A 27,566-nucleotide genomic window follows, 5' to 3' on the forward strand; every position below is an offset into this window, starting at 1 on the left:
TCCCCCGTGCTGTGAGTGTCTCATTGCGGTTAGCCCGGTGAGCTTCTGTGCGCCCATATAATGGTTAGCCGATTTAAGGGGGGCCGCAATATAATTTGGCCTGGGGGTTCGGCCAATCTCCTGGCACCGGGAAACCGTGGGACATCCCCGCTAGGGTCCCTTTGGATAAAAACCCATTGTGTCAGGCAACCCCCCCCCCTCTGGGGCCCTACATGTGTGCATGTGTACATGTGGTGTGTTTAGTGAGGGGGGCGGGAGGGAGTTGCAGCGCTTGCGGTGTTGCTCCGCGGTCGTGGCACCACATAGTAGTGTACAATAGTGTATAGTAGTGTAGTAGTGTATAGTAGTGCATAGTGTAGTAGTGTACAGTAGTTCATAGTGTAGTAGTGTATAGTAGTTTATAGTGTAGTAGTGTATAGTAGTTCACAAGTGTAGTAGTGTACAGTGGTTTATAGTGTTGTTGTGTATAATAGTGTAGTGTATAGTAGTTCATAGTGTAGTAGTTTATCCCGTATTCTTGTACATTGAAAAATGTTGATACTCCGACTGATGCTCCTACTGTTGTGGAGTGACTCATGCAGCCAGCTATGGCTGCTGAGTTTGGTAGTACATGTTGTTCACGTCGTTAATTGTGAAAATTCGGTCACAGTTTCTATGACCACTGTTTCATTGCTTTTATGGCTTTATTTTAGTAATTTTCGAAAAGTGTTTTGGTTTGGCCATGTTTGTTTGTTGTAGTACAGAGTTAGACTGATGGCCTTAATCTAAGTTGTCTTGTGGTTGTTGTTTGACTTGCATCCCACTGGGATATTTGCACAGGGTTGGTGTACGGTGATTTTTCTGCAATATGTTGCTGTCTTTTCTTGGACTTTCTGTTTGCACTTAGTCACATATTCACTTTAAGATGTTTTCTTGTTCATGTTTTTTTTGTTTGTTGCGGTTGCACCCGATTCAAGAGCCGAATGGCTCACAGGGATATACCTAATAAATGAACTTTGAACTTTGTACAAGGGAAATTGAGTTTTTAGGTTCACACGGCATACAGACGTTTTGATCCGGGCAACAAAAATGTTGACTTATTTCTAGATTTGAAGCTTTCGTGACTGCAAGGAATCATATTCTTAGGTTTTTTCGGTAAAGTCACGTAGGTAAAACATCAAAATTAATGAAAATAAAAGAAAAATTGTTTTATTTTATTTTCATTAATTTTGATGTTTTACCTACGTGACTTTACCGAAAAAACCTAAGAATATGTTGTCTTATTTGTTTGCGTTTCTCCCTTGTGATGTGACTTTGCAGGATGAGCCTTGAGGTTTATAAGGGGCACGGGGTGACCAATAAGGTCTGAATTGTTCTGTAATAAGGTAGCGCAATAATAAGGGGTTGATGGCTATGTTTTACTCAGAGGGAAAAACACAATTAAGTACACTGTTTATTTCATCACCAAGTGTGTTTAATTAAGGCAGACGTATTTGTCATTTTGCTGTATAACCGCTGATTCTGTGTACAAGTAGCTCTGCGCGCGTGATGCGGCTCTTGAACTATTTTGGTCAAAGACAAAAAAACCCACCAGGGACGTGCGGTCAGGAGAGGCTGGGGAGGCAGAGCCTCACCTGTCATCCTCCAATGAAAATAGCTGTTACGAAAGGTAAAAACAAATATTAAGATTGTTCCACTGATGTGTGTTATAAATGTAATTTCTGTATGATTCCAATCATTTTTATAGTCAAAATTGGCAAATTTGCGGAGCTCCGCTGCAAATACAGGAAGAGACGAGTGGCGAGGCAGCGACGAGCTCAGCCTCCCCTCTGATTGCGCAACCCCTCAGTAACTGGATGGAGCGTGGGCAATAAGCGCGTGCCTGTTACTATCTCAGTATGTCACCAATGTAATGTTTGTAGACCCCTTCATTTAATGTCCTCGCCTTCCATACTCCAGGTAACTTATTTCACGTACGTATATAAAGATATTTAGGGTCGCTGGTCTCGTCATGAAACTGCAATGAAAAAGGACCAGGGGAGGCAGCTATCACATCTGCCTCACTGAGGGGGACGTGTCTAACACGCCCCCCTCAGTGAGGACACGCCCCTCTCAGTGAGGCCACGCCCCCCTAAGTGTGTGAATCTGGCTCTTACACGAGCCAGTGCCTCCCCAGCCATTGACCTCACCGCACGTCACTGCAAAACACGGCTCTATCTTCTTCGTTGAAAGGTCACCGACCCCCTTTCCCCCGTCGTCGACGAATGTCATGCACCATCAACGTTCGCTGGACGTCATCACATTGGCACGACTCTCGTCCAAGGAATGTTGCCCCCCCCCCCACCACCACGCCCTCATTCTTCTCTCGCGGGACGCTGCTCAACGCATTCGTCAATATCGCTGTGGCCTGAAATTGACGGGAATGCGGGGGCGGATGTATATGATAGGCGACGTTTCGGGCAACCGCCCTTGTTCGTGGCACATTTTTTTTGTGGAAGGGGCCGACCATCAATGACGTCACGCACCTAGGGGGTGGTCATACATTTATGACGATGTGTGACGAGGGGTGGGGGGGTTGATAAATGTGACGTCACATCAAAATGCGCAACTTGAAATAAATAAAGACAACCCATTCTACCTAATTAAATATACTTTTTAATAAATGTTTTCTCCTACAACATCAGAGTGCAGCGCCACATTAAATACGCACTACAATGACAACAGTTTAAAGCGATTTGAAGCATGTTTTATTTTCAAAATGGAAATATGGTTTTGGGGGGGGCAGAGCTTTGTGACGTCATATTTGAGGGGGGGTCTGACTTTTTGTGACGCCGTGTGACGGTGGTCAAAAATCGTCAAAAATCGCGTGACGTAATTTATGGACGGCCCCTAATAAAATTTGTATTTATTTATTCCCCCACCTATGATGGCCGACAGGTGACTTCGATTATTGTTATGACGTCACAGACTATGTGAGCGGCGGGGGTGGGGGCGGGGCGGCGGGGGCGGGGGTGGGGGCGGAGCGGCGGAGGTGGGGGCGGGGCGGCGGGGGTGGGGGCGGAGCGGCGGGGGTGGGGGAGAGGGGGGGGCTCCTCTATTTCCCAAGCTGCCCCGCGCCACCAGTCATGGCTGCGCCCAGTGAGAAGGAGACCACGCTGGCACCGGGTTTGGGATTGGGGTCAATTCCGGGGTCTGGGTCAGTGTCCGGGTCACTGCCCGGGTCACTGCCCGGGTCAAGCTCAGCGGCCAAGGCCCCAGGAGCTCCCAAGCCGTGCCGGGCGTGCACAGACTTCACGTCATGGATGAAGGCGCAGAGGAAGGAGGTGCGTGGGTGAATTGAGTAACCGTTGTGAAGGCGGGTCTCTATTTGAACATGATAAGAATGTAATTTAACCATTGCTGCCGTGGTTTATATTGATCCGTTATTATAAGCATGGCGTTTACATATTGTGGCCGTGGTCCTTATATAACTACTATAAACATGTCCTTTAGATATTTTGCAGTGGTCTTTAGCTGGTATAATCATGTACTTCATTAACCAGTGTTACAGCGGTCTTCGTTTAACCATTACAGTATAAACACGTACTTTAACCATTTTATAGTGTTCTTAAATTGGCTATTATAAGCTTGTCTTTTGGTTAACCATTGTTGCGCTCGTCGTCATTTAACAATTATAAGGAGGGTTTTATTTCGGTCACGTTGTTTCGAGGTAACCAAACCGGAGCACGTTACTGCACCCGGCAAAGCACATCCAGTATATCTCTCGCTGCAGAGGTTTCCAGGCACGACCCACCTCCAGTCTATCAGGGAAACAAAACATTCCGTGAGAAATAAAGCCCTATTTATCGGTTGTCATCCTCCATATCCATTAAAACCATGACAGTATTATAATCACATCCTTTAACAAAGGTTAAAGCTGCAAAGTAGGCAATTTGACAGTACCGTCCATTGAGATTAATTTGACAATTCCGTACATTTAATCATACATCATCCAATTCACAGTTTATAAATAAACGGAGCCCTGTTAGGAATCATTGTCGTATACTATACTTTAAGCAGATTGTGCCCCATTAGGATTTCGTTGGTAGTTGTGAACACCATCGACCATGGTCTATTCGCTGCTGTGTTAAGGCCTTCCCACGCCGTCGCTATCCTTCGCTGCCCGACAAGGCGCTGAAAATGTTACACTGGGGTTGGTCAGTGTTCTTAACTAATTTTCGGAGTGGGGGAAAGGGGGCACTTTCGCCGGTAACACATCGGTGTGAGGGCCGCCACACCGCCTTCACGTTTGTCTAATGTCGGGGGCCGCACTCAAGGCCACCAGAGGCCACCGGTCGCCCGCGGACCTTGCAATGAAGAACACTGGGGTAGGATAAAATAATACAAAAAAATAAGACAGCCCTGTTCTTCACCTGAGGACGGCTGCTTGCGTTGTGGCCGAAACGTCGTGAGAATTGTATTTTATTATGTTTTATTTGTATTATTTTATTATTTCTCTTCTACGTGACTTTACCGAAAGAACCAAGAAGATGAATCCCTGCAGTCACGAAAGCTTTAACTCGAAATTTAACACTGGGGTAGGACATGTGTGCGTGATGATTGGGAAGCCAGTTACCGAGACGGGCATTGGAGTGATCTCCACGAATCTGGCGACCAAGATGAAGATGTAAGAGCAGATGGTGGAGATACTGTTCCAGCAAATCCTGGAAGGTCGCATGTCAAACTGTGCAGCAGCTGCGGGATTTCTGGAAGAAGGTATCAACGACTTTGCCCATGATGACACATCGATCCTGATCATCGTTACATGCTTGTTTCGTCACCTTCGCTCTTCTCGCGTTTTCCTCGATACGAGCAGAAGGGGGCAGCAGCGGGCAGCGCTGCGACCGAGGTGGCAGAGCAGCGCAGAGCGGCCGCGGTCGAGTGCCCCGTGGACCGGGAGGAGCTGGGTCGCAGCACGTGGACCTTCCTGCACACCATGGCCGCCTACTACCCCGAGCAGCCGAGCACGCAGCAGCGTCGCGACATGGGGGAGATGGTGCGGCTGTTCTCACGCTTCTACCCGTGCGAGGATTGCGCCACGGACATGCGAGAAAGGTGATTCCCCGTGGGGACTTTGTTGTGGTTCCCCCTGCAAAGCCGTGTGGCTCCGTGTATCTTCAAGTGCTCTCTTCTCCCTGTGCCACCACGTGTATCAATGCGTCTGGTTGGGTCTTCCTGTGTGATTGTGTGTCACGTGTCTCCATGCGCCGCAGTGTGTTGTCAGTGTGTCTCCTTGCACCTGCGTGTGATGCCCGTTGCCTCCATGTGTCCACACGTGCCGTCTTTGTTGTCACACTTGACTTCATTGTCATTGTGCCACAACGGGCCTGTGTCTCTATTACCTTGTTGTGCTTCCTCATGTCTCGGTGTATCTTTGATACCTGCCTGTGTTGCTGCTGTGTAGTGTATCCACAGCAGTATACCTTTGTTTATATAAACAGCCGTTAATACACTGCTGGCTCTAATTCTAGATTTGAAGTTTTTGTGACTGCAAGGGACCATACTCTTTGTTTTTTTCGGTAAAGTCACGTAGGTAAAACATAAAATTAAATTCAATCACGACGTTTCGGAGGCAACAAGCTTCCGTCTTCAGGTGGTACAGTCACAGCAAAATTACTGTATCAAGTGGAGAGAACTCTTAAGAGACACGAGACTATATACAGGTTAAAGGGGGGGGAGGAGCCAGGATGGGCGGGGGGGGAGGAGCCAGGATGGGCCGTGGGGGAGGGTCAAGTTAAGCCTCCTTTTGTTATGCTGCAGGGGGTTAGGGGAAGGCGCTGTGTGTAGGCGATGGTAAGTGGTTAAAAAACGGCATACAACTAAACAAGAGGAAGTATTTAAGCTGACAAACGGGTTGTCTTGAGTATACTGCAGTAAACTATAAGGCTGCTAAAGTTTAACTTGGGTTTAACTTGGTTAAAAAATGGGGCTAATCAAGCTGGGAATAGAAAACTGGAAGAAATATGAATGGCTGTATAGCAGAAACACTGCTGGCTGTGACAGCCTTTCCCAATTTGTGTCAGTCATGAGGATTGTTGGACCTTGCCATGCTGGACCGTGCCAGGTTTGAAGTGCTATGAACCCACTCTACACGAACCACTCCACCATTTACACGTACCACCACAAATCTCCCTGTGCTCAGCTGTGCTTCCCTTTGGCTGCGTGTTTTTCCATTCCTCCTTGTTGCCCACAGCAGGGATGTCCGTACAAGCCACCAACCTTACCTCCTCCCAAAGCATCTCATTTATAGGCATGGCTCACTATGGCCATTGCTACCACCACCAACTACCAATAGCCACCATTTGCCAATGCTGCACTGCGACCATTGTATGTATGTTGAACTTCTTTCGCAGCATACGTAGCCAACCTGTGCTGATCGGTGGTGCAGGGGAAGGACAACGAACTAAACACAAAAAGCAGTTCTTAATAAATTTGTTTTCAATCTAGATTTGAAAGTGCATGGCCGCAGTGGCTTCCTAATATTTGAATTAAAGTGTTAAATTTTCATCATGTGTGTGTCTGTGTGTTGCTGCTGCGCAGGATTGAGATGCGGCCACCGGACACGAGCAGCCGCCGCGGTCTATCACAGTGGATGTGCGGCCTGCACAACGACGTGAACCGCAGACTCGGAAAGCCCCAGTTCGACTGCAGCCGCGTGGACGAGCGCTGGAAGGATGGGTGGAGCGATGGTTCCTGTGACTGAGCGATGGAACACGTAGATCGCCCACCCTCATTTCCACCAACCCCCCATGACCCTTGACTCAAACCCACGATTTAATACTCTTATTACTATGACTCTAATCCTTTGTGATGCCAATCCATGATTACTGATTTTTTGACTTCTACAGGTGTGTGGCTCAGCGCACTTTGATATTGAACGTTGAAATATAAAAGTAAATGTTACAATGCAACAGCACTATGCAATTGAGTAAAGTGTGATTTGATGTTATTTATAATTTTCAATATTTATAGAAAAAAATTACTGGCTCCGTTTGCAACTTTCGCAAATTTAGGTTGAAGGATTTGAACTTTTATGCGGGAGGAAATTGGAGTGTCCAATTTTGTTGGAATACACGTGCATATAAGGGGATAACATTGACGCACTACAATAAAGGTAACCCGTCTGAAACCTTAATGTAGTGTGCAAGTTATTTTAGAGACCAGCACAGTTCATCTTTACGGCCTTGTATATTAAACCGGTAGGAACACAGGTTCCACACTGCCCGCCAGGGATTATTTGTCTGTCGTGCACGAATGCGCTGTCCAACCAAGTTCCTACCTGCCCACTCCGAAGGAACGTGTTGCTTAAATTGCCTGTCCATAAGAGTCCTGACTGCAAAACATCTCTGTCTTTTCATAAGTACTCGCTAACAAAACTTGCCCCAATAACCATCTTAGGCTATACAGGAGATCTTTAAAAACATGCCAGGTGGCACCTCGGTTATCCCATAACGCACAAGTCTCTCTCCCGATCAGCTGCTAGTGAGCCTTTGAACCTCCACATGGCCTCAAAGTGCACCTCGCCTGGCATGAGCGCTGGAATGACATCACCACCTCTTAGTGTGGCGATTGGCAGTTGAATGCATGTGTCCGCCCTGATAGAAAACGCGCCAATGATGAAGAGACTTTTGCCACGCTCAAATTACTTGGTGAATTCACCTCCACCCGTTATCTCACCTGAAGACTTGAAAACATTGGGTTGAACTTTGTCGACCTGAAACTGGAGCAAAGTAATGCCCCAACAATGCAGTTGGAATAGTCGGCGATCGTGCCGTGGGTACGGTGTGAACTCCGCACGTGAATTTCCTTGTGGTGTTCCTACGTTGGTATCTGCAGTGGTATTTTAAGCGAGCAATGTCGTGCCTGTGGTCTCGTGATAAAGTTGGTATGTGTGTGTGTATGTATGTATGTGTGCGTGGGTAGCGGTAGTGGAGCGGTTTGCCACCCAAGTTCGATTTCTGCTCAATGCCAACATCGGTGACTAATATCTGAACCGGTCCTGGGCCTCCCCGAGGTTGACTAGGCCTCAAATGACTACCTACTGCGGTGTGTAAATATCGCCACTGGGGAGACAGGCGGTCGGACGTGGTGCTGGCCACCCACCCCCATGCGTACCGTGCCAGCATTCATAGTGTGCTCACAAAGCACTTGCTCCAACAATCTGTTGAAGCTACATGCGGGATATTTGTGTTTGCGTGAGGAGCGGTGGTGCGAGTGTGGCTTCCCGAGTTCAATTCTCGCTCACGGCCAACAACAGCGAACCGGTCTTGGGCCTCCCCTAGGTCGACCCAGTCTCAAATGAGTATCTGGTGCAGTGTGTAAATATTGCTACGAGCGAGGCAAAGGTGGCCAGGCGTAGTTCTAGCCACCCCCAACCCCCTTTTTTGCCGGTCCTGCCTTAATAGGTGCTCGCTAACAGCAGTGTTTGCCCTCAAGGCGTTTGCGCGTGTATCGCTGAATATTTCGTAAACAATTGGTGACGCATTTTATTGTATTCCGTCACCGACCTTCTGCACGTGTAACGTAGAATAAGGAGGGGAGTCGTGTGATGACAATAAAAGAGGTTGTATTTTTATTGTGTGTTGAGTTATTTGCGTGGTTGGGCCCAACTCTCCCCTACCTTCGACGGCGTAGACATTTTCCGGAGCTCAGTCCACGGACAATTTCAGATTCAATCAAGCCCCCGGTCGCACCATTATGAGTTGTTTAAATTATTTCATGACAGATGTGTGTTTAAGCCACTTACGCGCCTCATGTGCCTGATGATTAACAATGTAATAAATAAAAGCCCCAGGTGACTTGGGGCTTGAGTTGATTCAGTGGCGAGTTGTGTTGTCGAAAGATGTTCGTAGTACCTCGTTTGCAAAATTACGCCGCTGCTCGACATTAAAATAAAACGTGGCGCGTAAAATGGAAGCGTTTTCGTCGAAATAATTTGAAATTTTGTTGGTGTTCTTTGACACGTTGTCAAGGGGGCATCATCCAACTCGTAGCTTTGGCCACCACTGGGTTGGTTGGTTGGTTGGTTTGGGGGGGGGGTTCAAGGCACCCCCTGCCCCCCACGCTCGTTACGCAACGGGACTCGGTTGACTTCAGTCCGTGGGCTCGCGTGAAGGCGGCCGCCGCGATCACATGGACGAGTGGGTGTCGAAGTGCTTCTTGGAATCGGGACACTCGTGGTGAACATCTTGGCAGGAGGGGATGGAACAGCGGGGTCTAGCAGAAGAGCCACGGCCTTGCGCGGGGAGAAAGAGAGCACAGAATCGGAATCCGAATGTTGATTTTTAAATCCTTTATATTAAGTTCGCTTGCGTGCTTGCGTGCTTGCTTGCTTACGACCGTGCAAATTTTTCGGTCGTTTTTTAACCCACTTCCCGTGATCCAATGGAGCTGACATTTTGCACACAGACTCGTTGTGCGAGACAATACATGTTCGTGAAAAATGTTTTCAAAAATTTTACACTGTTTAGGGAAAACAAATTAAATATTTAATTACCAATTGCTTAATACTGGCAGACAATCATCTGACCCATAGGTGGCAGCCATCTCAAGCCAGAGGACGAGAAGACTCTAGCCGCCACGCATATAAAGGATTTATAGTGAAAAACTTTGTTTTTACGGGTTATACTTATTTCTGGACGAATCCGACGAGGAAGTGAAATTTCAGCAAGAGGCTGATTGATCGCCAGCCAGTCGCGAAGATGGACTCGCAAACGTTGCTCGCAAAGACGTGCGCCGGATTCGGTGCAATAGCGTTCTCAGACAGGCTTGGCTCGTTGCCACTGTGTTCCCTGACCCCTCGTTGATTTTTTTTGTTTGGTTTAAAGCTGACCCGACCAAGCGTGGTTCTGGGAGAAATAAATGTACGAATAAGGAACGGCAATTTTGTTTCAGCCAATCCTGCGTTTTGTGAGGTATCCTGACTAGCTAAGTAACGGCAAACGAATAAAAAATTAACCCGTAAAAACAAAGTTTTTCACTATAAATCCTTTATATGCATGGCGGCTAGAGTCCTCTCGTCCTCTGGCTTGAGATGGCTGCCACCTATGGGTCAGATGATTGCCTGCCACCATTAAGCAATTGGTAATTAAATATAATTTTTTCCTAAAAAGTGTAATATTTTGGAAAAAATGTTCACGAAAATAAATTGTCATGCACAACGAGTCTGTGTGCAAAATGTCAGCTCGATTGGATCACTGGAAGTGGGTTAAAAAACGACCGAAATATTTGCATGGTCGTAAGCGCGCAAGCAAGCAAGCAAGTGAACTTAATATAAAGGATTTTAAAAAAATAACACGGAATTCGTTCGCTCTCGCTGGTTACTCTCGGAAGCTGCGTAGTTTACCATCAATGAGTTAAGAAATGTCTATTTTTACATACAGGGTGTTTCAAAACGATGGACCCGATTTGAAATCGCTATATCTCTGCAACCACGAACCGCCCATGAATTAAACTCTTACCACTTGAAAGTTCGGGGCGTAGAGTTTCAAATGATGACCGCGAAATGCCTCTCCCAGCGCACAAACAGCCCCTAGCCTCAGTCATTCGCAAGACGGTGATCTCGCAACACACAAGGGGCGTTTTGCGTTCTGCAGTTCAGCAAGACTGCATCCGTAATTGCGGTGCAACGTGCGTTTCAACGGCGTTTTGGCATTGAGCCCGCCAATGTCAAAGAGCATTCGTCATTGGTACGGACGATTTGAGGAAACAGGCTGTTTATGTAAGGGGAAGAGCACAGGGCGACCACACACCTCAGAGGAAAACGGGAGAAGAGAGTCGTTTGGGACGAATCCAACTATCGTCTCGATGTTGTCCGTACAGCACGTGGAGGGCACATAGAGCATTTATAAAATGGTTAGTAAAACTTGCTAACTCATTAAACCGTTCGTAACTTTTTGTGTAAATGTAACATGTTGCCATCGTGAAATATACTGCTTTGAAATTGGGTCAATCGTTTTCAAACACCCTCCATATACAGAGAGTCGCAGGTTATCACCGCGTAGATTTTACACATTTTATTTAATCGCAGTTATTTTGTTAGAAGAACCGATGGAAAGTTGGTCGGACGCTCGACATTCGCAACGAAAGCACTTCGGCCACGCATCGTTCCAACTTTAATCGGGATGGAAATTAAAAAAAACCAAACATGTTGCGAAACAACGGCGTGTGTTGGGTGGCACGGCCGACTCGTGGCGCGTGACAATTTCACAACGTTTACATGAATCACCTCGCGTACCAACATCCTGGGACATTGCAAAGTATTCCCATCCCTCCCCCACCCAGGGGGGGGGTGGGGTCCGCGTACCCCGACCCACCCAGGAGGGGGGGGGGGGTCCGCATACCCCCACCCTGACTCACCCAGGGGGGGGGGTCTGCGTCCCCCCACCCCGACCCACCCAGCCCCCCGGTTGAGAGCCGCCGATTGCTGCCCACAACAGCGGCATGCGGCTGCCTCTTGCCAACCCCTGCGGGTTCGTGACGCAGCAGTGGGGGGTGGAGTGAGGGAGGGGTGAGGGGAGGTTGGAGTGAGGGGGGGTGGAGTGAGGGGGGGGTGGAGTGAGGGGGGGGTGGAGTGAGGGGGGGGTGGAGTGAGGGGGGGGGTGGAGTGAGGGGGGGGTGGAGTGAGGGGGGGGGTGGAGTGAGGGAGGGGTGAGGGGAGGTTGGAGTGAGGGGGGGGTGGAGTGAAGGGGGGGTGGAGTGAGGGGGGGGGTGGAGTGAGGGGGGGGGTGGAGTGAGGGGGGGGGGTGGAGTGAGGGGGGGGGGTGGAGTGAGGGAGGGGTGAGGGGAGGTTGGAGTGAGGGGGGGGGGAGTGAGGGGGGGGGTGGAGTGAGGGGGGGGTGGAGTGAGGGGGGGGTGGAGTGAGGGGGGGGTGGAGTGAGGGGGGGGGTGGAGTGAGGGGAGGTTGGAGTGAGGGGGGGGTGGAGTGAGGGGGGGGGTGGAGTGAGGGGGGGGTGGAGTGAGGGGGGGGTGGAGTGAGGGGGGGGGTGGAGTGAGGGGGGGGGTGGAGTGAGGGGGGGGGTGGAGTGAGGGGGGGGTGGAGTGAGGGGGGGGTGGAGTGAGGGGGGGGTGGAGTGAGGGGGGGGTGGAGTGAGGGGGGGGTGGAGTGAGGGGGGGGTGGAGTGAGGGGGGGGGTGGAGTGAGGGGGGGGGTGGAGTGAGGGGGGGGGGTGGAGTGAGGGGGGGGGTGGAGTGGAGTGAGCGGCGGATCCCGCGACGGTCGCTGCAGCGCTCCGAGTTTCGCGTCTCTCCTCTTCACGTCTCGGCCTCTGGTCTTGAGTCGTGTGCTGTCCGGGAAGCAACTTCTCTGTCGGTCTCTCCTCTCTCTCCCGCTGTTGTTGTCGTCGCTGTTGTTGTTGCAGCGGCGACGGCGGCGGCGGCGTATCGAGTTGCGTAATTCGTTCCGTTCGCCAGACGTAGACTTTGCCTCCATCTTCACGCAACACCGTGAGCCAACAGGTACGTGCGTCTGCTGTGTGGCGCCGGCTACTTCGACAGCCTTTGTGTTTTAATGCGCCTAAGGGAGTTCGGGCGTGTTGTTGTTGTTTACTCGACCATACTTCACCTCGCTGGGTCGGTGCGGGGTGGTGAATGCGAGCGAGTAACTTTGGTCAAGAACATCCATAGTTGTACTGTACTTGTGTTCCCACGTGCTATCCCCCCCCCACCCATCGCCTCCTTCACCAACCCGCACTGACCGTCGTGGTGAAGTATGGTCAAACTAAAATAACCGGCGTGGTTGGGTGGGGCTCTCATTCAGTAGTGGATTAACCAACAACAACAACTTTTTAAAGTTGATCGCGAGCTTCTTGGTAGAGGCTTTTGTGCGGTATTCAGAGCGCGTTTCGCTGTAAGCAACCCCCCCCCCCTCATTTGTTTATTTGGTTTAATCAGATCTTGCGATGTTCGTAATCTCGGGAAAACACCCGATGCTATTGCCGTGTCGGTATAGGTAGCGTGTTAAGGGGATTAGTAGTTTGACTCGTGACTTGCGTGTGGAAAATGTTAAAAAACGAGTCACAAACACGAACGCGCAACGATATGCCTCGTGTTTATTTATTTATTATATATCATAGCACCCTTTTTATAGCGCACCTTTGCTCGAGGTCTACCACGTCAGTCGTCAACGAATCGTCAAACACAACGTAACAAAGATAAAGATCCCCCATATAACCTTAACAGACTGTAGGGGCAAGTGCTGTTAGCGAGCACCTATGAAGACACGACATAACACACACACACGTAGGCCGCAGGTCAACGCGAATAGTTTCTCGGGCCTGGGTAGTCATCCAGCAGTGGAGTGCCACGTGGAAGCACCACAAGACCGTAGGTAAATCTTCACGGTGCACGTTACTAACGCGCGAAATGTGCATCACCGGTAACCGCTAATGCACATTTTTTGCCACGCATTGAGGAATTCCCCAGCAGGTGAATATACAAGTTTGAGCTTTTTTCGACTCAAGATACGAAATGAGCTTCCGTTACGAGCCACACATTTGTGTGTGTGTTTGCGCGTTACTGTACACTTAAACCACCCGTCAACATATCCCACTGCGCCGTGTATTATGCACTCGGGTTCCACTCGAAATTTCACTTTATCTTTCAGCCTAAAAGCCTCCTTATTTTACCTGTCAGTCTCGAGAATCCACCGTGAGTTGACGGACAGCAACCTCCGTGTGTAACCGGTTTAACAATTCACGACATCATGGGACCTCCTTTGCCAGTAGCAAGATATGCTAATAGGTTTTTCCCCCTTTTCTGGCCACAAAACAGGTGTTATAAGATGTTAAAACACCAAACTGAAACCTTTTACGAGGAATCATGTCTGTCTTAACCACAATGCTTGTGGTCAGAACGCAAACCAATAAATACTCTGATAATATATGCCAGAGGTGGGACAAAGTCATTGTTATGCAAGTCCAAGTCGAGTCGCAAGTCATCAAATTCATGACTCGAGTCTGACTCGAGTCCAAGTCACATGACTCGAGTCCACATCTCATAGGTGGGACAAAGTCATTGTTATGCAAGTCCAAGTCGAGTCGCAAGTCATCAAATTCATGACTCGAGTCTGACTCGAGTCCAAGTCACATGACTCGAGTCCACACCTCTGATATATGCATTGTCCTTGAAACTGATTGGTCCACACCAGAGACGGCTTTCTTTTGAGCCTCGTCTCAAACGGTGTTAGACCAGAGGACGCCAAAGGCGATGTATAGGTCGTAGTGCAGTATAGGCACGGGGGCACTGGAAACTTTGCCATATGATCCTTATGGCGGTACCCCGGGGTACCAAATAATACTAAATGGCCGAGGCAATTCAATATATTTTTTCTGGGACACTATTTTTTCCAGGGGCGTACTTAACTCCGCGACTGGGGTACCAGTCAATTCGACATCAGTGCCACTCCGCGATGTGGAAAACGCAGCGAGGACGATGATTGCGCTGAAAGCCTGAACGCTCGCGGTACGCACCGTAGTGGTGCATCGTGAGTACAGCTCGTCCAGATGAGTCGATTGCCGCATCGCCGACCATCAACAGACTAACAGTGACTGCATCACGGACATTATGCGAGAGCCGGGGTACTATGGTACCCTGGGGCACCGCCATTAGGTTAATATGCTGCACAAGAATATTATTGTGTGTCACCCTAATTTACAGAACACATGGAGCTCGAGGCACCGCAGTGGGGAAACGTTCCTCGTTAATAAATACATTCATGAAATCTCCGTTTCCAACAGCATATCTTTGTGGCTTTGTCATTCAACAATCAAGGTGATGGTTTGTTATTTGCCGGGGGGCTTTGTCTCGCGACCTCGGTGACCTTTTCGAGTGGGACAGCAGCACATCGGTTGGGCCACAGCTGTGGCGCTTGGCGGTCAGAGCTCTTGTTGGTTCCCAGGGGCTTTGGCCCCACGAAGGAGCTTCCATGGGCACTTTGAACGGTTGGAGGAGCGAGCGAGGCCGAGCTTTTCCCCATCGTTTTACTTAGTGGAGATTGCAATGACTTCCAGCAGGGCGGGCGTCCTTATCTTTGGTCACAGGTTATGTCTTATGTGATAAACTCTCTCAATCGTTGTTTCATCTTCCTGGTTTACCAGCGTGGCCCACGCCTTTCCTATTCCGCTCTCAGGATGTTGTGTTCGGTTTTTTTTGTTGCGTCATATGTCAGATATTTTTTTAATGAAATCTATTGACGTTTTGAGCTTTTCCTCCAGCTTCTACAAATGTGGGCTTCGGTTTCTTTTTTTCGTAGCCTGGCCAAGTGTGGGCCTTACGAGATTTCAAACTCAACGACGGTTATGAGCGGTCTAAAGTCGTCCAATGTGCCCCACCGCTTACCGCCCTTGCATCGAATCATTTGCGGGGCAATTCGCGGCTTCCCCATTGTTTGGCCCTTTTGGAGAGGAAGCGTGAAGTCGTCGTCCGGGTTGTAGTCCGTTTACCATCGGACTGGGTAAAATGTGCCCAGCTGTCTGTGGTCATATAAATAAGCAATGTTTCTTGAGCCCCCCCTGCCCCCCCCCCCCATTGTGTGCGTGTGGTGGCGATTGAAGTCACCCGCCCACGTGTGTGGTAGCCACGTGAGTGACTCCTGGCAGAAGTGATGATGTCCAATTTAGTATTCGGGTGGTCCAGACGTCTCGTCACGCCAAAATAACGTACCCCCTCACTTTTTTGTTCAATTTGCATATTAATTTCTGTTTTAAATAAACCTTACTTAAAAAATGTAGGTCACAAGACATCTGGACCAGCCTGAACATTGATGGCCGTTAACGTGACCATCTGTCACGGTTACACCGTCGATGCGTCATCGCCGGCGACGGTGGATTTGAGGGCCCTTGGCCCGTGTTTAGGGTGGTGGATGGGCGCCACGAGGGTGCTGTGTGGCCGTTCAGTTTCGTGACTTTGCCATCCGAGAGCTGTCCTCCCACGTACGGCCTCCTGTAATGTGACGACCTCCATCTTAACCCTCCTTCCCCCCCTCCTCAGGCTTTCTATCTGGCCGGGAAGCCAAATCATTGACGTCTTGAGTTCACTCGAATACCTCGTTCGAGTAATTCATGGCTCCTTAGCAGGGGTTCTATTTTTATTTCGGCTTTTAGCACTCTACTGGGGTCATATCTGGATTCAAATTAACGACGTCCATTTCACGTCGATGATGGTATTGCGTTTCACGGAACACGAGACCCTGTGACAGGACACAAAGCAGCCACCACCACCACAATGCAGGTCACAAACAAAGCCTCTCTTCTTGTTTTCTCGCACTGCTCCAACCTGGAATTCCCGCCTATCGTCTGTGTCGGTTCAAGCAAACGAGTTCACCCTCATCCGTTACAACTTAAGGCAGTGCTGTCTGATGCTGGCCACTTGGCGTTTTGGGCCTGTGCTCGGCAACCGTGATATAAACACTCCACTGTAGTGTACAATCACACACGCACAACAAGCATTAGGAGACTGTTTGGGCAAGAGCTGTTAGCAAAGTAGCACCTATGAAGGCCGGCACGGCACGGCACACTTGGGAGTGGGTGGCCAGCACCACACCTGTCTCCTTACTGGCGACGTTTGCACATCGCACCAGGTACTCATTTTAAAACGGAATGGACCTAGAGGAGGTCCAGGATCGGTTCAGATATCCGTCACTTGGCGTTGGTCGCCGTGAGCAGGAATCGAACTCGGGTAGCCGGGTTCGTAGCGCAGCGTGCCAACCACTGCACCACCGCTCCCCACAAACAACAACAAACACGCAAATGTTTTTTTACCCTTTTATCTGGCAACAAAACTGACACCATTTTTACAAGGAGTCATGTTTGTATAGACCACAATACCTGCAGTCGAAATGCAAACAAAAAAATAATGATCATATTTTGCTTACTGGCAAAAAGGAGGTTCCAATGGTGGAACAAACACACAGCCTGCGACGTTTCAGCAAGTTGCCCTTCTTCATAACATACGGGTGAAAAAGGGCATATTGCCCGAAACGTCGACTATTACGTATGGTTAAGCCATGTTTGTTTGTTGAAGTATGGAGTTAGCCTGATAACTTTAATTTAAATTGTCTTATGGTTGTTATTGTTTGACATGCATCCCACTGGGATTTTTCCGCACAGCGTTGATATACGGTGCTTTTTTTCCGGAAGATTTTGCTGGTTTTTCCTGGATGTTTCTGCTGCGCGTCGTCACTCTAAGATGTTCTTTGTTCATGTTTTTGTTTGTTGCGGTTGCACCCGAGTCAAGAGCCGCATGGCTCACAGGGCTATACTTAATAAATGAAACTAAACTAAAACTTAAAAAAACTAAATTAAACTAAATTACGTCTTTTTCACTCGCGTTGAGTTGTGGCTCATTGTACTTGTGCATCACTGCCAGCGCAGATAATAATAAATTGTTTAAAAATCTGAGCGCACACAGCCGTGCTGTTTAGTAGAGTCCCAGAGTCCACGCGTGGGTCGCTGGGCCATGTACGTCACTGTTTTACGTAAGAAGCTCGATTGTAATGCGACAATTCGTAGTCATTTGTGGGGGGTGGGGGTCAACTTGAGCTAAATTTATGCAAGGCAACGCTACCACACCCAGGGACTACTGGCCCGACAACTTTAGTCGTGATGCGTTTGGGGTTGGGCATTTGGGGGGGGGGGGGGGTTGGCATTTGTATAGTCAAACTAGCAGAAGTACCCGGCGTTGCCCGGGTGAAAAATATATTTCTTAATAACCTTACATATATACACAGATGGGCTGCTACCCCTGCCCCCCCCAACCACGATCTCCTTGGCCGCTGTGCAGTAATATGTACGGCCTATAGTGTGGTGGGGTGTCGAGGCCTAGTACCGTGCAGAGCCTCCGGCCTCGCCTAAATTGCCCACTCGGCTGAGGCTGGGTACTGGGGCCGTTACCCCCCCCCCGCGCTACAATAATACTGTCTAATCGCTATAATTTTATTATCTACCGACCCTATAATAGTAATTGCACACATTGGGGTGGGGGGGGTGAAGAGGACGTGAAACTTTGATGAATTTACCTCAGAGTCGCGTGTTAATGCATGCGCATATTTTTAACGGGAATTAAAAATGGCGTCCACCCCGCAGCGAATGCGTCGCTACCCGTTGCCAGGGGCAACCGCCGTGGAAAACCAAACGGACCAATCGTGTCTCGCAAATCCCTCACATTTCGTCCAATGAAACTGCGTATGGTCCGGCGACACACAGACACACACACAGACAGACAGACAGATTTGCGATTTTATATATATAGATTCACCTGGGGAGAAAAGGGTAACTCTTCAGTTAAGATCTCGGAGAATCGTGGGCCGGCAACGCACGACATTTAGAATACAATGGGAAATGAGTGCTTCTCTTCCTGTCTGTGTGCGGGGAAGCGGTAGTGTAGCGGTTAGCGCACTGCGCTACGGACCCGGTGACTTAGAGTTCGATTTCCGCTCATTGGCCAACAGCAGTGATGATTATCTAAACCGGTCCTGGCCCTCCCCTAGGTCGACTCAGCCTCAAATGAGTACCTGGTGCGGTGTGTAAACCTCGCCACTGGGGAGACAAAGGCGGTGTAGCGGTTAGCGCACTGCGCTACGGACCCGGTGACTTAGAGTTCGATTTCCGCTCATTGGCCAACAGCAGTGATGATTATCTGAACCGGTCCTGGCCCTCCCCTAGGTCGACTCAGCCTCAAATGAGTACGTGGTTCGGTGTGTAAACCTCGCCACTTGCCGTGCCGGCCTTCACAGGTGCTCCCTAACAGCACTTGCCCCAACAGTCTTGTGAAGATTATACGTGGGATCTTTGTCTTTGTATCTCCTGCTTGTAGTGGGGAGCCATAGCGTAGTTGAGTTGATTCTCGCTCGCGGGTAAATCGCTCCTCTTCATAGCACAAGGAGTAGTAAGTAGATTTGCCACTATTTTATCGGTTTTAGCGTCATACTTTTCCGGGAACGAGTTAATGAATATCTGATGCCATATTTTGATTCAGCGGTCATCAAAACTTCCAGGTATTAAATTCTGTAGTCCTAGGATATAACATGAAAAAAATAACCAGTTCTTCCCAGCAATCTTGGGAGACAACCATCTTTCATTTTCGTTTCGGGAATTAATAAACCTGATTTCAATTTCGGATTTGGCATCCGTGAAACCCCACGGATGCAACCTTTCATAGACCCAGGGTCACAAATGATAACGTTCTAAAGAATTGACCCGCAACATTGGGGCGGGTAAACATTTCTAAATAAACATTTTCTCTTTTGCCAAAACTCATCATTCTGGCCCTGTTAGAACGTGCCATACTATTCTGTACTCTGGTATTGTACGGGTGCATAAAAAACCCCATAAGTGCTTTGTATTGCAATTTGCATGTGTTACTTCTGGTCACTGCCCTCTGTTAAAAATACATGTTTATATTTGACAAAATATTTGCTATGCCTCGGTATGTTGGAGCGCTGAGGCGCAAGCGGCAGATCTGGCTCTGCCAGCTTCCAGTTGGAGGAGGGGGGGGATACACTGTCCCTTCATTGTGTCAACAAAGACAGAAATGGGATGACTTGTGGGTTAGTGAGCCTTTCCCTTCAGTACACAAAAGGTGCGGTCTTCCACTTACAGAGGAATCTCGCTGCCGAAACAAAGTGGCCCAGGGAAGTTTTTGAGAGATGGGTTTTCGCTGTGTTGCTCGTGTTCTCCAATGTGACGCTAATTCATATTTCGGCTTACGCGTCATATGATTTTTTGCGTTGTATGAGTGTCCGTATATTTCAAGGGTGTAGTAATGGCAGTTCGACAGCATTGACTCTAGCAAGCCTGACTCTGCTGACAGGTCCAGAGATTTGCTTTTCCTGAACCAACGCTGCGGACATTATGCACTCCCAGAAGCCCATGGGGCCCGATGGGTTTTGTGTAAAAATATATTTATAATATACGTTTATATTTAATACTGTGGAGAGACAGATTTATGAAAAAGACCTATTGCCCGCTTCTTGTTTGGATGCTTGTGTGCTCCTCGACGATGCTCACGATTGCTTCGCGTTGTGCGGAACTTGACCGAGTGTTGCCTTACCCTGTGTGTGTGTGTGCATGCGTGAGTTTAGTTCAAGGTATCCTGGGTTTCCTCCCACATTGCCAAACACCCATGAATGGAATCGGCTTAATGTTATAATGCACCCTCCTAAACAGTCTTGAGTCTCGGTCAGCCTTGCCTGCTAAATTAAGGGGAATTATTATTCGTCTCCAGGGCACTCTATATTACTGAAAGTTAATCAGATCTGGAGACATCCAAGACGTGGCTTTTAGGGGTGGCTCATGATGGCTATGTCGGAGAGCTGAGCCCGCACATTTTGAGGATACCTCGGTTCAAATCCTATGTGCATTATGTGACAGCCTAGGCACTTTGAAGCACATTGGGGCCACTTTAGGCCAGGTTGGGACCGTGCGTTGGGACCACTTGAAGATTTTTGGAACTCAGGTGTGGTTTTGTAGAACCAGGTGTGATGAATCGGGACGGCGTAGGACCACGTGGGACGAGGTTGAGCTGTGCGGACCCATTATCAAGCTGACGCCTATTATGGGATAAGAATTTAACAAAAACCAAAAAATATCCATAGACAAGTCACAAACACACTTGCTGTACTGCCTTATCGCCTAGCGGGTTGGGGCAGTTTCGCAGCACATGACGATATCTGAGTGACCTATTTGCTAACCCCTGCTGCTGTTTGTTTTCTATACAGAGCGCACATACCTCGTCTGTTATTGAGCAGCAAGTATGAATCTGCCTCCTCCAGACCAGTTTGGAAATGACTTCAACAAGGCTCCAGGTGAGTTTCACCCCCACCCCCACTCCTCTGCACCCCCCTCCCACTGGCCCCACCTGGAGTTGTCCAGTCTCGAGTGCCACGTGCAGGTGGATAGAAGGGAAATGTTAGAATCAAAATCTTGATTTATCCTTCAGAAATCCAATGAGTTATGAAGCTTTTTTTTCACAGATGTAAAGTTAACCAAGTTGTAGATTGTTTTGTTATGCTTTCACCTGTAATGCTCAGAGGAAATGCGTTGTGGTTTTGCGTACAGTGTTGATTTTCGCGTTCAACGGGATCCCACGGTTTTTATGGAGTGCTCTTACCAATAACATCCTGGAACTCGGCAGGTTTTGCTTAACAAGCCTGACTGCTGATGAGACCCAGAAAATGCGAAACCTGCTGCTGCATGATATTGGTCTGGAAATACAATAAATAGGCTGGTGGACTAAAACATATTTTATTCATTTATTTAACCGCGGAAAGACACAATGGAATTGCGCTCACATAGGCTTTCATCTGTGGTCGATTTGTCCCGATAGTTGTGCGTCCCACGCTATTTAACGTGTGAGCTTTGTGGCTTCGTTATTGATTTAAAATGGAATTTAAAGCAACATTCAAATGCGTCTGTTGAACTAAAGGGCAGCAAAACCGCAGTGATGTCACCGCAGTGCTATGGCGACGTGCTGAAAGTCACGGTGGCATTAATCGTAGCTGGCAACCTTCAGCCGAAGGTGGAAATTCCACATTCTGATGTTTTTTTAAAATTATTTTTGAGGATGGCCCTACTTAACCCAAGAAAGCCTCACGAAGTCTCACAAACAATAAAAAAAAATGGTCCTTCCAACTTTTCACAGTAGGGGGGGGGGGGGGGAGTGCGATGGTTGCGGTGTACAATTATGATTCAAAAGTTTTCCAGTAACCTTTTTCAAATATGACAAACTTGGACGCCGACACCAGCGCACAATGTCCTTGCTTTTGCAAATAACTTCGGAATCTTTGGCGTCCACTTTAAAGCAGATGGCCCGCAATTTTTAATGTTAATAGGCCCCCCGCAGTATTAAATCTGAGCGTCCTCCGGAATTCGAAATTGCAACTGGTGCAACAATCGGTGAACACGCTTTGCACATGACAACAAGTTGACTTCCCACAGAGCGAGCTGCCTTGACCTTACCATAAACATCGAAGGGATGATGATTACGATGATAATAATAATAAAACTCATCCTGCCCGGATTGTGAGTGAACTTTCCAACCTGCCCTGCTGTAGAATGCAATGTTTATCATGTGATGGTCAAAGTAACTTAAATGCACTTGAGAGCTAAGGTTTAATTACAGGCGGCTGCTGCTGCTGCCTGGATACGAACCCACGATCTCAGTTGTGCCGGCTCGGCGATTTGACCTCTGAAGCCACCCAGTCCGCGGCCACCTCGGTTGGGAAGGTGTTCGTAGAAATTCCTAAGGCGGTCAAACTGGGTCGCTGAGCAGTTTCCGTTGCGTCCCAGGTGGAGCGCCGATGGGGTGGGAGAACCCGGGGCCGCATGGGTATGCCCAGCCGCCCAGTTACCTCCAGCAGGGCCCGAGCTGCCCTCAGGCACCGCCACCGCCGTATGACTTCCCCAGGCAGCAACTGCCTGGACACCCGGGCTACCCAGGCCACCCAAGCTACGCGGGACCATTGATGGGGCCCAACCCTGAAGCGGCATACCCACCGGGCCCTCGGGAACCACCAGGAGGTGAGCTGTGTGGCCCGGCCGTTGTTCCCCGCAGTGACGTTTTATTTTATTCGTGAAAGTGATGTATGTGAATAATAACACTGGTCAACACACTTTTTCTGGCATAAGGTATTCCAACGGTCTTGGGGTGCTGATTCCAAATCTGGCATCAGTTTTTGTCTATCACGCCAGGTTTTTGAGATATCAAATATTTCATTTTAATAAAAACTGGAGAAGAAAAATATTTAATAAATGTGGAATCTACATAAAATGATATTATAAACACATTATCCTAAAAATACAGCACCATATTTTAACACTAAAGCAGTCACTGACTCGCAACAACTTGCAATCATAAGTGACAGAGTTAATTTCGGGTAAAATCAATGAAAATGGGGTATGCCGATAGCATAAAAAGGAGATGTGATAGAGCAAATCTGAGATCAGATTTGGAATCAGCACCCTGAAATTAGTCTAGAACAGCTGCAAAAGTCCAGGCCATAAAAAAAATGTTATTTTTGTTGACCAGTGTAATGTAGCCACTTTTCAGTTTACCACGCTCTTGAGTTTTGTTTGGGAGGGGGAGGGGTTCTCTCCCTCCCAAACCTGTACCCGTACCCGGCCGCACCAGGGTCGCAAACGGGTACCCATACCCGTACCCGGCCGGGTACGGGTAGCCGGGTATCGGGTAGGGTACGGGTATCGGGTACCTGATTGCGACCTCTGGTGTGTATGTGGTCTTCTTCATGAGCGTGCGTGGTGGCGAAGCGGTCGTTTTAACGTGCACTTGCACTGCAGAAGTGGGGAGTGGTAGTGCAGCGCGCTAACCGCTGAACAACGAACCCCCGGCAACCCTGATTCGATTCCCGCTCGCGGTTGCCAACACCAGTGATGATTATCTAAACTGGTCTTGGTCCTCCCCTAGGTCGACTCGGTGTGTAAACATCACCACAGTAGAGACAAAGGTGGTCGGGCGTGGTGCTGGCCACCCACCCTCCTCATCCCCTGCCTTCATTAGGCGCTCGCAAACAGCACTTGCCCCCAACAGGTGTGTCAAGGCTACTACTATTCTTTGTCCTTGCGTGATTTTGTTGCAGCAAACGCCGGGCAGCCGCTGCCGCCCCAGTCGATGCAGCCGCAGGGCTACTTGATGGTGCCCAACGTGACGGTGGTGCAGCAGCCCCTGCGCACGCCAGACCCCGTGGCCGTCACGTGCCCGTCGTGCCAACAGCCGGTGGTCACCAAGACGAGCACCTACCCGGGCCTGCTCGCCTGGCTCATCGTGGGCGGGTTGTTCCTTGCCGGCCTGGTGCTGCTGATGTGAGTCGTCATGCGTCGCCTCTGTGTGTGCGCGTGCCTGTGTATGCGACGCTCGCACACATCTTGCGGAACGCCAGGTGGTTAAAATGCAGCGGTGGGGGAGCATCTGCTAGTCGGCTCAGGCAGTCAACCCGTGGCACCTGGGTCCGTCCCGTGACCTCTTGCCAGCGAGCCTTCGACGGCGATTCTCCGTGCGAAACAAAATCAAATATTGGGACCCCACCTGACCGATTGCCCCATCCCCTGAGCTGATGATCTAGTTCGATCGGGACTCGAACACGTGTCGCAGGGTTCGTAGCGCGCTGACCACGGCGCCACGGCTCTCCACTTGGCACATGCGTGCTGATCGCTCCCTCTGCTGGCTCATAGAAGGTACTGTGGGTTTCTCCCATGATGCTGAGCAATTTGAAGATGTGCACGGTCATGTTGTCATAGTTATCTGTGGGAATTGAGTAATTTAATCGGACCGTATGTATATAAATAAATAATGGGTAGAGCGGTAGTGCGGTGGTTAGCACATTGCTATCAGCGTCAGATTCCCGGCCATGGCTAACATCAGTGACAGGAAATATCAGAACAGGGATAGGTAGCTGAAGCATTTTGTAACAAATATCACGACACAACATTCATACAAAATGAAACCATTTGATATCATACAAATTGTATTGCATTCGTGCGATATTCTTTAACTTGCCGAGCAGTGGCACGGTTTGTTTTTACTCTGCCCTTGGCCTGCCCTCCCTGTATCCACCACCTTTCTCGCCCACCACCCACTCCCTCACCCACCCACCCACTCTCTCAACAACCCACCACTCGCCCACCCACTCCCTCACCCACCCCCTCACCCACCCACCCACTCCCTCACCCACCACCTCGCCCACCCACCCACTCCTTCACCAACCCACTCTCCCACCCACCCACTCGCCCACCCACCCACTCCGTCACCAACCCACCCACTCAATAACCCACCACTCGCCCACCCACTCTCCCACCCACCCACTTCCTCACCCACCACCTCGCCCACCCACCCACTCCTTCACCAACCAACTCTCCCACCCACCCATTCGCCCACCCACCCACCCACCCACTCCCTCACCAACCCACCCACTCCCTCAACAACCCACCACTCGCCCACCCACCCACTCTCCCACCCACCCACTCGCCCACCCACCCGCCCACTCCCTCACCAACCCACCACTCACCCACCCACCCACTCACCCACCCACTCACCCACCTGCCTTTCCCCACCACCTTTCTCGCCTTAACTTCCGCCTCTTTTCTCCCCACCACCAGACCGCTGCTCTTCTGCTTCGTCCCGCTGTGCATCCCCTCCTGCCACGACGTCCGCCACCGGTGCCCCAACTGCAAGGCCAACATCTACACCTACACGCGCATGTGATCGCCACTGCCGCCGCCTTCTCGCGGAAGGAAACCCGGACGGCGGGTTTGGCCCAAGGCTAGTCCGTGTAAAAAAAGAAAAATCGCACTCTTCGGCACGATTTCTACAGAGAGCATATCTCACCCTTGAGAGTTGTTGGTTCAAACTGGCGATTTCGCACCGGTGATCGATTATAAAACTTCGAATTGCACGCAAACGACGTTGTATCTGTCACTGCAAGCTTCGTGGCTGCACCAGTCAGATACACGTGGCATCTTTTAGATCTGCCAATAGCACTGGATTTTTGTGTGCGCTCAGGTGCACGTGTGTGTGTATGAATGTGTGGTCATCTGAAGGCAATTACTATGTTTGCTTATGCAGGAATACCTCGCCGAGGCTCATGACTCGTTTACAGAGGGTCCTACCAAGTTTTCGCGGTAGAGGGCGATGATTGTCATGTATATTTCAACAGAATACTTTGCGGTGTAATTTTTATTTTATTTTTGGTCCATGACACCAGCACACAAATGCAAATGACGTCAAGGCATCTACTCTTGCGAATTACGTCAGCGCATCTTTAACAACGTTCATTGTGAAGTAGACGGTGCGTATGTTTGCAATAAGAAAATGCCCGCAGTGATAACCAGGCCTAAAAAAAGGTGTTTGAAAGTCGGATTAAACTGTTCGTCACAGCTGCTGCTGTATATGTACCTTATGGCGGGACCCCGGGGTCCCATAAGCCTCCGGCTCTCGCATAAACTGCGTTGCGACTTCATTTTATGTCTGTTGAAGGCGAACGATACGGCAATCTATTCCTCTCGACGAGCTCTACACGATGCGCTAATCAAAGTTTCAAAGTTTTGTTTCTTCTGCGCATTTGTCCTCGCTGCGCTTGGACGACATGGCAACAGAATGATCCACGCCAGACGGGTCGCGGCGTTTATGTGCGCGGTGGGACGGAGTCGCCAAAAATAAATTAATTAATTACGATTTTGACTTCCGTTTATTCGTGACCCCGGGGTCCCGCCATAAGGTTCATATGGTGATCACTTCGTGATGTGATGTCACTTCCGGCAACCGTGCATCCTTGTGATGTCATATCCTGTTGCGGTGCTTTCCCATGACGGAATGTGGGTGACCAGAGGTGGTGGGGGGTGGTCGAACAGGATATGACATCACAGCCATCGGTGATTGGCCAGTCCTCTGTATCGCCACGCGGTCGCTAGAAAACGGCAGCATGTGACGCTGCACAGCAGCAGTGAGGGAATGGCCTCGGTGACGACGTTCTGCTTCAAACTTTGTTGCGATTGTGTGAACCTTACGTGGTCCACACGCGAGCCACCAGGACCGATTCACAATTCAAAACGTTCCATTTACCGCTGGCGGCTGCCCAGCCGAAGACCTCTTTGCAGGGAATTGTTTACGGCGGGGTACCGTCGCCTGTAAAAGCAGGCGATGAAGTCGGTCCACTACAATGTCCATTAGCTCGTGGTTGCGTGAGTGTGTGACACAAAGCACCTGTGTAACGTCTGAACATTTGTTTTTTTTCCACAGTTGCACGTGAAAAAGGTCACAATGTGTTTTTTTGTTGCACAGCCAGGCTGAATAATGTGGGTACGCATGCAGTTTTGGATGGCGTGCCAGCCTTCCTTTTTATATTTACCAACCAAGAGTTTCTTTTTAAAGGTGATTCTTTGCACACACACACAGGTTCCTCCCTCGCTCTACGTGGGTTCGGTTTGCGCGATTTTGCGCTGCTTAATGCGGCTAACCGATTTATACCCAAAATTCGTAATAGCACGCGGTTTTAATTTACTTGCACGCGGCTATGCGGTCGGACGTGGGGGGCTACATTGTTTGTGTACTGCGTGCACTACACGGCAGGCAGCTGTCCCGCACACAGATAGACACACACATATATATATACAGAGAAACAACATTGTGTGTTCACTGTGTGTGCTACCCGTGCTCTTTCGCTTGACGTGCCTCTGTTACAGCTGCCGCCGCAGATCAAGGAGAAACCTGTGTTGTTGTCGAGGTGTTTTTTGGGGGGGAATTTCTGATGCCTCCGCCACCTGGTGATATAATCAAAATGTAGTTTGCCTAATGCATCGGAAGTGTTCAAAGATATACATACATGGCAGCGTGAACACAGTTATACGGAGGTTAGCTTTCCAAGTCTGAATGGACTGATGGTGGTAGGGGGGTAAGTGCTGTTTGAGGCCAGCACCACACCTGGGCTCCCTTTGCCTCCACGATTCTTGATGTTGATACACAACAAGCATTCATTTTAGACCGGTTAAACCCACATGAGATCTATATTAAAATCAGTTGCCAAAACGCTACTGGTAGAGGGAG

General features: G+C 49.4%; 2 protein-coding genes across 2 annotated transcripts; both read left to right on the forward strand.

The window, feature by feature from the left end:
- Positions 1-3,079: 3,079 nt before the first annotated feature.
- On the forward strand, positions 3,080-7,147 carry GFER (growth factor, augmenter of liver regeneration). The gene is made up of 3 exons (XM_078594898.1): positions 3,080-3,302; positions 4,835-5,073; positions 6,559-7,147. Exons 1-3 carry the CDS (start codon positions 3,105-3,107, stop codon positions 6,719-6,721), a joined length of 600 nt encoding a protein of 199 aa, XP_078451024.1. The 5' UTR covers positions 3,080-3,104; the 3' UTR covers positions 6,722-7,147.
- Positions 7,148-12,193: 5,046 nt separating this feature from the next.
- On the forward strand, positions 12,194-26,198 carry LOC144719088 (lipopolysaccharide-induced tumor necrosis factor-alpha factor-like). The gene is made up of 5 exons (XM_078594903.1): positions 12,194-12,473; positions 20,731-20,817; positions 22,301-22,531; positions 23,608-23,830; positions 25,124-26,198. The coding sequence occupies exons 2-5, from the start codon at positions 20,766-20,768 to the stop codon at positions 25,227-25,229; spliced, it is 612 nt and encodes a 203-aa protein (XP_078451029.1). The 5' UTR covers positions 12,194-12,473; positions 20,731-20,765; the 3' UTR covers positions 25,230-26,198.
- Positions 26,199-27,566: the final 1,368 nt, after the last annotated feature.

The sequence above is a fragment of the Lampetra planeri genome, chromosome 5 (genome assembly GCF_965212315.1).
Source record: "Lampetra planeri chromosome 5, kcLamPlan1.2.h2, whole genome shotgun sequence".
Taxonomy (NCBI): Eukaryota; Metazoa; Chordata; class Hyperoartia; order Petromyzontiformes; family Petromyzontidae; genus Lampetra; species Lampetra planeri.